At 40.5% G+C, this 12,864-nt stretch overlaps 2 protein-coding genes across 5 annotated transcripts in view; both read right to left on the minus strand.

Moving 5' to 3' along the window:
- The window catches only part of acadvl (acyl-CoA dehydrogenase very long chain), a 21,382-nt gene extending 14,119 nt beyond the window's left edge, over positions 1-7,263 (minus strand). The window contains exons 1-4 of one of the 3 annotated variants that reach the window (XM_032511326.1): positions 7,132-7,239; positions 6,829-6,910; positions 6,651-6,720; positions 527-598 (exon numbers count right to left, since the gene is read on the minus strand). In XM_032511326.1, the coding sequence (XP_032367217.1) occupies positions 527-598; positions 6,651-6,720; positions 6,829-6,902 (216 nt within the window). In that variant the 5' untranslated portion in view covers positions 6,903-6,910; positions 7,132-7,239. Of the gene's footprint in view, positions 1-526; positions 599-6,650; positions 6,721-6,828; positions 6,911-7,131 lie in introns of those variants that run through there. The other 2 variants (XM_032511327.1, XM_032511325.1) reach the window with 2 other exon arrangements.
- A 2,419-nt stretch (positions 7,264-9,682) lies between these two features.
- dvl2 (dishevelled segment polarity protein 2) overlaps positions 9,683-12,864 on the minus strand; it is a 24,887-nt gene continuing 21,705 nt past the window's right edge. Inside the window, exons 14-16 of one of the 2 annotated variants that reach the window (XM_032511336.1) lie at positions 11,705-11,929; positions 10,844-11,402; positions 10,066-10,076 (exon numbers count right to left, since the gene is read on the minus strand). In XM_032511336.1, coding sequence (XP_032367227.1) covers positions 10,073-10,076; positions 10,844-11,402; positions 11,705-11,929 — 788 coding nt within the window. In that variant the 3' untranslated portion in view covers positions 10,066-10,072. Of the gene's footprint in view, positions 11,403-11,704; positions 11,930-12,864 lie in introns of both variants that reach the window. The other variant, XM_032511335.1, reaches the window with a different exon arrangement.

The raw sequence follows: 12,864 nt of genomic DNA on the forward strand, positions 1-12,864 counted from the left end.
AAAAAAAACTTAAAAGGTTACGTTTATATTGTTGTGTAAATTGTTGTTTTCCCTGAAATGTGATTGATGCAAACATTGCAAAGCCTTTTACTACCGGTTTTGTTTACATCCATGTTTACTAGCTTGCATTCCTTTCCTTTCCTGCCTTTGTTGGTGCACAACAGTGTTTAATGGCATGTTACTTACCAATTAGTGGAAAAGTGTAAAACCACCCCCAGAACATTTTAACACATTCAGGATAACTGATTAATAATTTTGACACTGTGGATGTATCGCAACATTTTCAAGTGTGTGCATGTGCATCGTAACGTGGACCCATTCATAAAAAGCTGCTCCATCACACCACAAGAGGTCAAAGACTCCACCTGGTATGTTTAATTCTTAAGGCGTGTGGACTAGAATGATTTACAGTTGATGTGTACAAAACAGTTTAAAAGGCATTTAAGAAGAAAAAAACATTAGAACCATAATAAGATCCTCTCGTATATATGAAATGCATAATAATAGCAAGACAGAATTAACATACAGCAGCAACCGTCTTCATTTCCACTTTACCGGCAGTGTCACTGCCAACTGCTGCAGGCTTCTCCAGCACCGCCTGAAGAAAAACAGCAAAACAGATATTGAAGAGAACAGAGAATACGCTCACCAACAGTTCATTGATTCAATAAAAAGCAGGGAGGTTTTGTATTTTGGGACTTTGCAGGAAATTATTCTTAAATAAAATGTTGCATAAATCTCACGTCCAAAGGTAGGATTGTAAAAGACACAAAGGTAGCATGTGGGTCAACATTGTTGACATATTCAGTGATCAGAATCTAGTGTGTTAAGAGCCAAAACGGCTAATCTCAAGCTACAATTGGGTAATAAGTGATGTCAAGGACACATCCAGTCAGATGAGTCCCCAAGCAGCACTGTGCATATTTGATTATACAGATAAACATCTGGTCACTCAACAGTGAACCAGTAGAAAAACTGTACTCATGAAAGAAAGTCCTAATACACCAGAGTGAGCCAGAGAGTTACGAGGCAAGTTGAAGTACAAAGGTACCCCGTTCCATATTTTTGAAGATTACTGTCCAGAGGTTTTACAACAGCGCTCAGCTTACCGCGGGATCATGAAAGAACTCTATGATCGAGGACTCAAGCCCGCTTTGCGCTACCCAGCCAAACTATTCATCATGACCGAGAATGGGAATCGAAAGTTCCTGGCTTCACCTGAGGACGCCAAGCGCTATATTGGCTCTTGTCATCCGCCTACCGCTGGCCCGTCAGTGGAATAATGGTTAACTGCACCGCTTATCTAATGCAAAGCTATCTCTAGAAATTCTTTACTTCGTTGTTGTTATTATTCCGATCAACCTATACAATTGAAATAAGCCCTGGACCTGTTTACCTGTATTTACACTGGCTGTAACGCCAGTTTGTATGACCAATAGACTGCTTATCTAGAGCCAGCATATCTATCTTGAGGTGTTTTAGCCGATTATTTTGAGATTACTCAGTTATGGAGTTTTTCAGAAGTTCCTCTGCAGTTACGTTGGTTGAATTTGTGGCTCTCTGTTTTGAGCTGGTTACCTTCTGACAAGTGACCATTCTAATTTTTGGGAGGAGGGAAATGTTAGTCTAAGATGAGGGAAGTCTCGCAGGGAATAGAAGATGCCCTGCGGTGCAATGGACACTTAAATGTTTGTTTTTGCCTTAAAGGGGGGCTGAGTTCAAATGCATGTGTTGTTGCTCGTGGTATAGATGTGTGTGAGTGTGTGCTGTTTTTTTTTTTTTTTTTGTTTTTGTTTTTTTTTTTGTTTCCTTCTCTTACAGTTGGTGGCCAACAATATGCCAAGTATCAATCTCCGCTCAGCCAAATTTGGACTTCCTTACTGCAATATATACATCTCTCGTGGAATCATAAGGTATGACCAGCACAGGTAATAATTTAAGGGTTGTTTCGTGGAATGTGAGAGGTCTGGGAAATGCCACTAAGATTGCTAAGGTCATGGCTCATTTGCAGCAACTTAAAGGGGACATATTCTTCTTACAAGAAACACACCTCCGTAATAGAGAAATAATGCGACTTAAAAGAAGCTGGATTGGCCATATTTTTCACTCTAGATTCAACGCCAAGGCTCGAGGAACGGCCATACTTATTCGTAATAATATTATGTTTGAACAACACAAAATAATAGCGGACACGGAGGGCCGTTTCATAATTGTGTTCTGTAAATTACAAAACTCTCTGGCCATACTAGCCTGCGTCTATGGTCCAAATTGGGATGACAACACCTTTGTGTCTAGACTCTTTTCGTCTATGCCTGATATTGAAAACTATTATTTATCTGGAGGAGGAACTTTAATATACCAGGATACCCTTTTGGACAGATCCTACACAAACACACTCATTATCTAATGCTGCAAAAAGTCTTAATGTTTATAAAACTGAGTTGGGACTGGTAGATCCGTGGAGACATGGGAACCCAGCACTTAAACAGTTTTCCTTCTTCTCCCATGTCCACCATACCTATACACGCATAGATTTTTTCCTTATTGATATCAGACTGCTTTCTAAAGTAAAAGCCTGTGATTATCACGCTATAGCCATATCTGACCACTCACCAGTCTCCTTAGATTTAGGATTACACTGTCAATCTCGTTTTAAATTTTGGAGATTTAATTCTATACTGCTTACAGAGGAGGACTATAAACAGTTTTTAAGAAATCAGCTTTCACTCTACTTTGATCTTAATGACTCACCTGATATATCGAGAAGCACCCTCTGGGAAGCCTCAAAAGCATATATAAGAGGTCAGCTCATTAGCTTTACTTCTGATTTGACAAGGAAGAGGTTACATTACACCAAGGACTTACTGAACCAGATTAAAGAGGTGGATTCTAGATATTCAACCAACCCGGATCCTGACCTTTACAATGAACGTGTAAAACTTCAAACCAATTTCAATCTGACTACATCTACGAATGCTCTACTTCAGCTAACCAAGACAAGGCAGCGCTTCTTTGAATCGGGTGACAGAGCAGGGAAGCTTTTAGCTATCCAAGCGCGAGCTCAAGCAACCTCCAAATTAATCCCATTCATTAGATCAGCTACAGGGGAGATTCTTTCTGATCCCGGAAAGATAAATGATAGATTTGCGTCTTTCTATTCACTGTATACTTCCCTACCCCTTCCTTGTCCATGATACACTTAATGATATCAACTTTCCAAGGTTAGATGGTGAACTGGGGGAGGTCTGGGTGGGCCTTGTTCTATATGGAGGTGCAAGATCTATCAAGTCTTTAACTTGGGCAAATCTCCTGGCCCGGATGGTTTCACCTCAGAATATTAAGGCTAATGGGGATCTGTTGGCGCCAGTGTTAACGGATGTGTATAATGAGCCTTTTCAAACCGGCGCCTGCCTACACGTTATCAGAGGCTACAATATCGCTGATCCTAAGAATGATAAAGACCCCTCACTGTGTATAGCTATGACCTATTTCCCTCCTAATGTAGTTTTGAAGATTCTATCTAAATTCTTGCAACCCGCCTCCAGCGGTACTTCCCCGCATTATTCATGTAATGTCAGACAGGCTTTATGACTGGGCAGACAATCATTCCATAACACCAGACGTCTTCTAAATTATCATACGCGAACTTATCACCTGGAATTATACTTCTCGATGCACGGAAAGCTTTTGATCGGGCGAATGGGTTTTTTATATAGTAATGGAAAGATTTGGTTTGATACAATTTATCCTTTGGGTTAAGCTGTTGTACTCATCGCCGGTGGCCTCAATTAAAACAAATGACACGGTGTCTTCACCCTTTCCTCTAGGAAGGGGCACTAGGCAGGGATGCCCTCTGTCTCCCTTGTTGTTTGCTATTGCGATAGAGCCTCTGGCAATCTGGTTGCGTGCTGGGGAGGGCTTTAAGGGTATTCTGAGATCTGGTGTAGCCCATAAGGTGTCCCTTTATGCGGATGACTTGCTCTTATACATTTCCGATCCTCATGCATCTCTCCCAGTGCTCTTTAACATTCTAGAACAGTATAGCAAGCTCTCTGGTAACAAGCTCAACTACCAGAAAAGCCAATTATTTCCCTTGAACTCTTTGGCAAGAAACCTTCCTCGCTCAATTTCACCTTTTAAATGGGCTGAGGCAGGGTTTCGTTACCTAGGGATATTTATTTGTTCTTCTATGTCCAACTTGATGAATATGAATTTTTCACCGCTATTAGAGAACATGGAGAAAGATTTCGACAGGTGGTCCTTATTACCATTATCTTTGATGGGACGGGTGAACCTGGTTAAGATGGTAATTCTACCCAAATTTTTCTACCTTTTCCAACATATTCCTATATTAATTACAAAGTCCTTTTTTGACAAGTTGGATAAGAAAATATTCCAATTCCTATGGCTTAAAAGACCTGCCAGACTTCGTAAATCAGTTCTACAGTCCCCAACTTGTGAGGGTGGACTTGCTTCTCCAACTTCAGACAATACTACTGGGCAGCTAATTACAGAAACTACTATATTGGGGTGTGAGCTGAGGCTCCACCTGCCTGGGTGCATATGAAAGGGCATCTAGCCGTTATTCGTTGTCCTCTCTGCTTTGCTCTCAGCTCCCCCTTCCCCTCTCCCTGATAGAGAATAATCCCATAGTTAAAGCCACATTAAGGATTTGGGTCCAATTCAGGAAACAGTTTGGCCTGCATGGACCCTCAATGCAAACTCCTTTAGCTAAAAATTGTAACTTCATGCCTTCAGTCACTGATTTAGTTTTTAACTTGTGGCACGACGGAGGGATCAAGACTGTAAAGGATCTTTATAACGATAATACCTTTTCATCCTTTGCTGAACTTTCATCCAAATTCCAACTGCCCAATTCTCATCTCTTTCGGTTCTTTCAGGCCAGGGATTATGTTAAAAAAGTGTTTCCACACTTTCCTAATCGACCCCCTGAAACACTTTTAGATACTCTTCTACAATTAGACCCACAACGGAAAAAATGTATTTCATTCGTATGTAATTCTATTAATACTAATAACACCTCAAGACTTGAAGCCTTTGTTAAAACTGCATGGGAGGGGGAGTTGGGTTCTGGGGTGGAGGAGGAGCAGTGGGAGGCTGCCAAGAATTTAATTCACAAGTCCTCGATCTGTGCCCGGCATGTTTTAATACAGTGCAAAATATTCTATAAAGTGCATTACACAAACGCAAAATTAGCAAAGATTTACCCATCAGTTGGCGACATTTGCAATAGTGCGGCCAGTCGCCAGCTAACCTACCCACATGTTTTGGGCGTGCCCAAGGCTAATCGGGTATTGGGACAACATTTTTAAAACACTAAGTCAAGCTATGAATCACAATTCTCCCCAATCCGTTATCGGCTATATTTGGCATCCCTCCAGACCCGGACCTTTCGCGCTCTTTGAAACAAGCCCTAGCCTTCACTACCCTTTTGGCTCGAAGACTTATTTTACTTAGATGGAAACTAAACGTCCCCCGTCTTATGACTATTGGGTCAGAGAAGTTCTTTCAACCTGAAGCTGGAAAAACTCAGATTTTCACTTAAGGGTTCCACCAGTAATTTATGGAGTTTGGAGACCTTTCCTATCTGTTGTGGGTACCATGACCTTGCTACCTGATCAAAAAGAAATTAAATATTGTAGGCCTTCTCACTGATATCCAATCCAATTCTTTTGTTTTTACCGCTATATATTCTTCGTCCTCTAATTTATTTATTTATTTTCTTTTATTATTTATTTATTTTTTTTTTTTTTTCCTTCTCCATTGTAATTTATTTGCATACTTGTTTAACTTACATGTATTCTTAGTACATATTCATTTATTTACTCAGTATCGTATTATTATTTTTTCTTTATTTCTTTTCCTGCTCCTTTGAATGTGGTTTGAATGGAGATGTGGGTATGTCGTGTTGCTAGAAACTGCTACAGACAGATCCCAGCAGGTGTTTGTCTTGTGTTTGGACCCGGACGGGGTTCGTTTGGGTGGGCTGGGTTCTGGAGAAATCAGCTTGAACTTCTTTTTTTGCTATATAACTACTGTGTTTTCATTGTACTAATGATTGATGTGTGTCAAGTTGTGAAATGCAATAAAGAAAGTTGGACATACACCAGAGTGGATTAGCGAGTAGAAGTTGGCATTATTAACAATACAATATATCACATATTCCTTACTCAATACAGTCCGTATGTGCCCAGGAAAACAAATTACTTGGTATGTAGTCTCTAAACATATTCTTACTACAAATGTATCTGAGCTCTACCCGTTATTGCTCTTTATAGAAATGGAACCTATTTTTATTTATTTTATTTTTAAGGATAATGCACAGGTTGCACAACGTTATGAAATGGTATGTGCCTCTGGTGTAACCATAGATGTATTATTAGCAGATCTACACTACAATACATTCAGGAGTGTCACCCACATCCACGTTGTCACCTTTATGAGTCATGTGACCGGTGAACTTTCCCCCACTTCTAGGGGGGGGGGTAAATCTGTGGGGGATGTCAACGTTATTTTAGGTAGCCACTTCATTAGGCCAAACAAGGCCAATAAACAGGCCCGAAAATACAGTAAAACTACAAGCTGCAACAAATATCTCTGACAAAATGGAAGTATAATCGGAACATTACCTCGGCAGCTTGGCTTGCGTAGAGACGGACATTTTGCACTGCAACAACAGCCCCGGCATGACGCTGACCTCTGTAGACCAGACAAGAAATTATAGGTGACTTGAACTTTCCTTCATGCTAAGTAGGTCCTCTTCGTCAAGAAACGATAGGTTCAATAACAATTTTAAACATTCCCTACCCAGACAGCACGGGAGGAATCCTGAGAATGGAGCCGCACAGTGCGGAGGACTGGCTCACTTTACGAAGCAGCATAGTTTTCTTTGGTCCAAAAAAAGATGACAAAACCGAGACACAATGTAAATAGCTGAATAACACACAAACACATTTTTAAACATTGACAGAAACAAGCTAACAGGGACGTGGCTGGTAACGTTAGCTAGCAGCGACGTAAGTTAACTTGGTTCGACTAAAAGCAGGAAAACCCAGCTAAAATATTTGTATTCCGTCAATCGAAAATCGAGAACATCAATTTATATTACACACCTATACAAGTTATATTATGATACGTCCCCTGCGTCCTTCCAGTAGCCGAGTGTTCCTCCAATGACCCACTAGTAACGTTGTTCAACCTGAATTTTCCTTTTCGGAGTTTGCCGGATGTTGTCAGTCCGCGGTGCTTCATGGGATATGTAGTTTTATCTGTTTACATAATCTTAGGGCATTCTGCGTGCAAGTTTGGTGCTTGTGTAACCTTCTCAGAGTTGTGAAACAGGTATAACAGAGAAAACAAACGTTGATATTATTGACTTAGTGTATTCAGTAAAAATACAATTAAATGCAAAAAATAAATAAATAAATTCAGTTATTTGAATTGACATAGTACTTTAATATTAGTGAGGTGGCTCCCATTTTGTATGTAAAATATATAAAAACTCACAAAACAACAAATACAAATCTAGTTAATTAAAAAGAGCTATATTTCCCACTGAAATGGAGTAGAAATATGAAGTAGCATGACATTGAACTACTTCCACTACTAGAGTAAATTATACTTTTCACCACTTGTGCCTCCCTATTCACAATATGTAACTATTGGTGCTTTCATGAAATATTACATCTACATTACAGGTAGAAGTATTCATTGAAAAAGTTCACAGTTGTACGACTTACAGTTGTGTTCAGAATAATAGCAGTGTGTTTAAAAAGTGAATAATGCTCAAAATCCTTAGAATAGCGTTTAATTCCATAATATCAATGCATTGGTAACACTGCACATTCAACTCCAAATCAAAACATGACCAACACTGATCAAGTTGTGTTACACCTTTACAGAAAGTGAAGAAAAAGGAATATGAACACATGGAATTATGTGGTAATATGAGTATTTACATTTTTCTTTACAAACTCAAACATTTATTGTATAAATTGAAAAATGTCTTAAAGGTTTTCTTTACTTTGAATCACTGTACTAATATTTAGTTGCATGACCATTATTACTGAGAAGTGCTTCACATCTGTGTTGCATGGAGTTTACCAGCTTATGGCACCTGTGAATAAGTATTCCAGCCCAGGACCATTGAACTAGAATCTACAATTCCTCTGCATTATTGGGTTTTGCCTCAAAAAAATAATTTTTGATGTCACCCCACAAGTGTTCTATTGTACTGAGGTCCGGGGACTGGAACGGGCCATCCATAACATCAGTCTTGTTCATCTGGAACCAAGACTTTGCTCGCTTACTGGTGTGTTTTGGGTCATTGTCTTGTTGAAAGACCCATTTAAAAGGCATTTCCTCTCAGCAAGGCAACAAGACTCTTCAAGTTTTTGACGTATTAAAAAGTCCATGATCCCTGCTATGAAATAAATAGGCCCAAAACCACAGTATGAGAACATCCAATGGCATGATTTTTGCACCACCATGCTTTACTGTCTTCAGTGTCCTGTGGCTTGAATTCAGTGCAAGGGGGTTGTCAGACAAACTGACCCAAAAAGAACAATTTTGCTCTCATCAGTCCACAGAATGTTTGGCCATTTCTCCTTTGGCCAGTCGATGTGTCCTTTGACAAATTTCAACCTATTCAGTACATGTCTTTTTTTTCAGCAATGGGACTTTGCGGGGGGGCTTCTAGCTGATAGTTTTGTTTCACATAGCCTTCTTCTGATCATAACAGTACTCAAAGGTAACTTTAAGTCTTCTTTGATTTTACTGGAGTTGATCATGGGTTGAGCCTTTGCCATTTTGGCTATTCTCCAATTCTTTCCAATGGTAGTTGACGTTCAAGCTTTGGATGCCATTTCAAGGCATGTGAAATTATTTTGGCTGAGCAGCCTATCATTTTCTGCACTTCTTTGTTTTTCCCTCTCCAATCAACTTTTCAATCAATGTCCGCTGTTCCTTAGAGCAATGTCTGGAACAACCCATTTTCAGTGTAAAATGCACTATAACCAGCATGCATATTTGCTTCCTTCCATAAATATGTAATTGACACCTATTTCTTCACAGAATCAATCACCTCACTAATTGAACACAACACTGCTATTGTTTTGAACAAGTCCCTTTCAATTACAGATTCAATTACACGGAATGAGCAGCATGCATGCCATGACTGTTGGGTCCGTTGGTTTTCTATGACTCTACAACACTTACTAGTAAATTATTTGCCATGCAGAAATATCACTTCTACCCAAAAATATGATAGGTTAGTGTTGTTGTACTGCTATTTTAAACATAACTATGACTGCAGTCTTTAAAAAAAAAAATAAAAAAAAATATTGTACTCAAAAGTATACTAACCAAAATCCAGATATCTACAGCACATTAAGATGAACATACAGTTCATGTTTCCCCTGTCTGTGACACACACACACAGAATCTTTTTATGTACAGTTGGTTACGTAATATTGCTACTTTTACTTAATACAGTGAGTCAATAATATCACCATTTGGTTTTCTCAATTACACCCATTTTACAAAAACTAAAAAAGGCAAAAACTAAGCACAAACCAAAGGTTGTTTCTTAAGTCTACTTCTTGACACAACTTGTGATTATTTTAACTTCTGAATCCCCACCTAAAATAATAAAGTCTGAACAGTAGGTAAGTATCAAATTTATTCTCAAGTACACAAACAAAGGTAGCGATATGAAATCAAACAATGTGACACTGTCAATGTCATTCTTTTTTTGAAATGTTGAAACTTCATTTAGCACCTTAATAGTACGATTATACATGATTTATATAGTCACTCATACAAAAAATGAAATGGGTGGATAATGCAAGTCAGTAACATAAAAATAAGCATGGGGCATTTGGATCACAGTTACTTATTATATACACTGTGTAATCAAAATGTACCGCTTTCAGCATCTTGTCTTTTCACCAAGTACCGTTAGGCCTCTACAGTCAACAGTTCAATACCGAATACTCCTCACAATAAGAGTTATTTGACGACTAGGCCTAGACAGTGATTACTAAACACAGGTTCACCTGACATTTTTGGACCTATTTTCTTTTCACATTACAGCTTGCTGTTCTGTATTGATGCATTTACATAGGAGTAGTAGATATATATACAGAGACGTTTATTGTCAAACAATGCTGGAAAAAGGAGTTATTTTATGTACCTGGAGTGTGAAAATGTGTCTAAAAATGCAAAGAGTTAGCAACTCAATATGCTCCTGTGCTGCCAACAGATCTGGCATGGTAATCCAGATATGTATACAGGACTGTATCCTTCTCAAGTAAACAGTGTACTTTGCACTCTTTAGTGTTTAACTGTGCTTCCTGGATGGACAGCTCTGACATTCATAGCTGGTTTGAGAAGGTGCTTTCCCTCCTAAAATATTATATTTCAGTTTTGAGGACTGCAGGAACTGGAGTGCTGAACAGCTCTGATAGGCAATCAAAAGTGTGTAATGAGAGCTTTCTTTTTGAGAAATACAAGCTCACTACTGAGATAAGAACAGAATTGTCTTTCTGGAATTAGGGTTGAAAATGTTATGTAGATGACATTATTTAAAAGAAACTAGACTTTGTAGACATAAAGTCAGACCAAATCCCACATTGTGTTTCCATTTTGCCTTATTTTCTTTGTTACTATTAAACCCTGTTCTCACCAAATTTCTAACAAGTGCCCTCAATCCAATAGGCCCTTGTGAGCTCAAAAAGCTATCACCAGATCCTCATCAATACAAGTACAATACAATCGTACACTATCTTCACATGAATGGTCACTCCACACCAAGACAAACTACATGACGTCCACAAAGAACTCGCTGGGGTTTCCCATGGCCAGGTGGAACGACTGGCGTGATGCAGTCAGTTCTGGGGGTACGGCACCTAGGTCACGGGTGGGCGGGGCCCCAGGAGGCCCCCCTGGAGTGGATGAAGGGGGCGGAGCTAGAGCTGGGTGCATGGCTGCTGTGGCCATCTGCTGCGCGTGGGGAAGAGTGTGAGCGGTTGCCATGGCCGGGTGTGGGTGCTGGGGTACCATCATCACCATCATGGGGTTGTAAGGCATGATACCTGGTGGGTAGGGAGACATGTGGGGGGGTTGGGGAATGCGGTGATGATGTGAGCGCTGGGAGGAGGCATGACTGTGCTCGCTGGGGGCAGCTGAACCGTGGCCACGCCGCAGGCTGCTGCGGGTAGAGTATTCCGATTCACTGCCGCTCCCAGAGCGTGAGTCGGCCCCACCACCTTCTACTCCCCCGCCAGAGGGGGATTTCTCCCCTCCACCCACGGTGCTGCCTGGGCCTTTGGTGCTGCGACGTCGCTCACCCTCGCTTCTTGTCGATCCACTGCTTCGGCTCCCTGAGGGCAGAAAGAAATTGCTGTTAGAGAAGATGTAAACTTGTTTCCTGGTCAGTCCAACAAACAAGTACACCTAAAAGGAGCCTGTAGGAAACCCTTATTATAGGGAAGATTTCCAAATCATTGGTTTGCATCACTGATCTCAATGGCTATGAATCATTTGTACAGTCAGCAGTGGCCAGCAGTAATATTTAATATCCAGGATTTTTATAGTTAGTGGTCTGATGCAGGAAATGTGTATGGTCTATGTACAATCTAACTCATTCTCAGCAGGGTGACATCTAATCGCAGTCTGTGTTCACCTTCACTGTGCTGGCTGCCGGTGCTGCCGGGGGCGTAAGTGTAGCTGGTGAGCTCGTGGTACGGGGGTGGCTGGCTGGAGAAGGCATGTGTTGGGTAGGGCTGATAGGGGAAGGTGTGCATCATGGGCCATGGGGAAGCCCCAGGGAGAGGCAGGGGAGCCAAGGTGTCCTGGTCTGAGGCCCCACTGGAACCATCATTGTCATTCAGGGACAGGTTGGCCATGTCTGGGTGGGAGATAAGACATAGGAGATGAAAAATTGAAGGAGTGAAGGATAAGGCTAAACAAGCTGAACAAATGATACTACTTCTGCAGATACAAAATGTAATACAACAGAGACTCATTACACACAATCACCTTCATCTTTGTTTCAATGTTACCTTTTGATATGAATATGAATATGAATATGAATATGTATGAATATGTATCTGACATCCTTTATCAGGATGTCAGACTGCACCCAAGAAAATGACCACGGATAAACATCATGGAAATTAAACCTGTAATATCTGGTGCAACTTTTGTTGTTTTCTGGTTGTGTTTGAGTGCATTCTGGAGATTCGAAGTTTAGGGATAGCAACACATTAAAGCAGGGGTCGGGAACGTATGGCTCGCGAGCCAGGTGTGTCTCTTTTGAGAATTTCATCTGGCTCGCAGAAAAAACATAATATATTCTTACTTTTTAATCCATCCATCGATTTTCCACTGCACATGTCCTGTGTGGCTGCAGTAGCTATAATTCCGCTAGCTTTGCTGGATCTTTAGCAATAGTGAGGAACGGAAAACAATTCACAGATGGCGAGTATGCTAAAATGTTCATGCTGGACGTAGCCAATGAACTTTTTGATGATCTTCCGAACAAAGACAAGATAATCAAACGGATACAAGACATGCCTCTGTCGGCAGGAACTGTGCATGATCGTACCATCATGATGGCAAACCAAGTGGAGGAAATGCAAGTGAAAGACATATATGCAGCGCCGTTCTTTTCTCTGGCTTTGGATGAGTCAACAGAAGTAAGCCATTTGGCGCAGTTCAGTGTGATTGCAAGATATGCTGCTGGTGACAAACTGTGCGAATAAAGTCTTGCTGTTCTGCCAATAAAAGGGTCCACAAGAGGGGAGGATTTATTCAAGTCTTTCATTGAGTTTGCTCAAGACA

Source organism: Etheostoma spectabile, unplaced genomic scaffold (genome assembly GCF_008692095.1).
Source record: "Etheostoma spectabile isolate EspeVRDwgs_2016 unplaced genomic scaffold, UIUC_Espe_1.0 scaffold352, whole genome shotgun sequence".
NCBI lineage: Eukaryota > Metazoa > Chordata > Actinopteri > Perciformes > Percidae > Etheostoma > Etheostoma spectabile.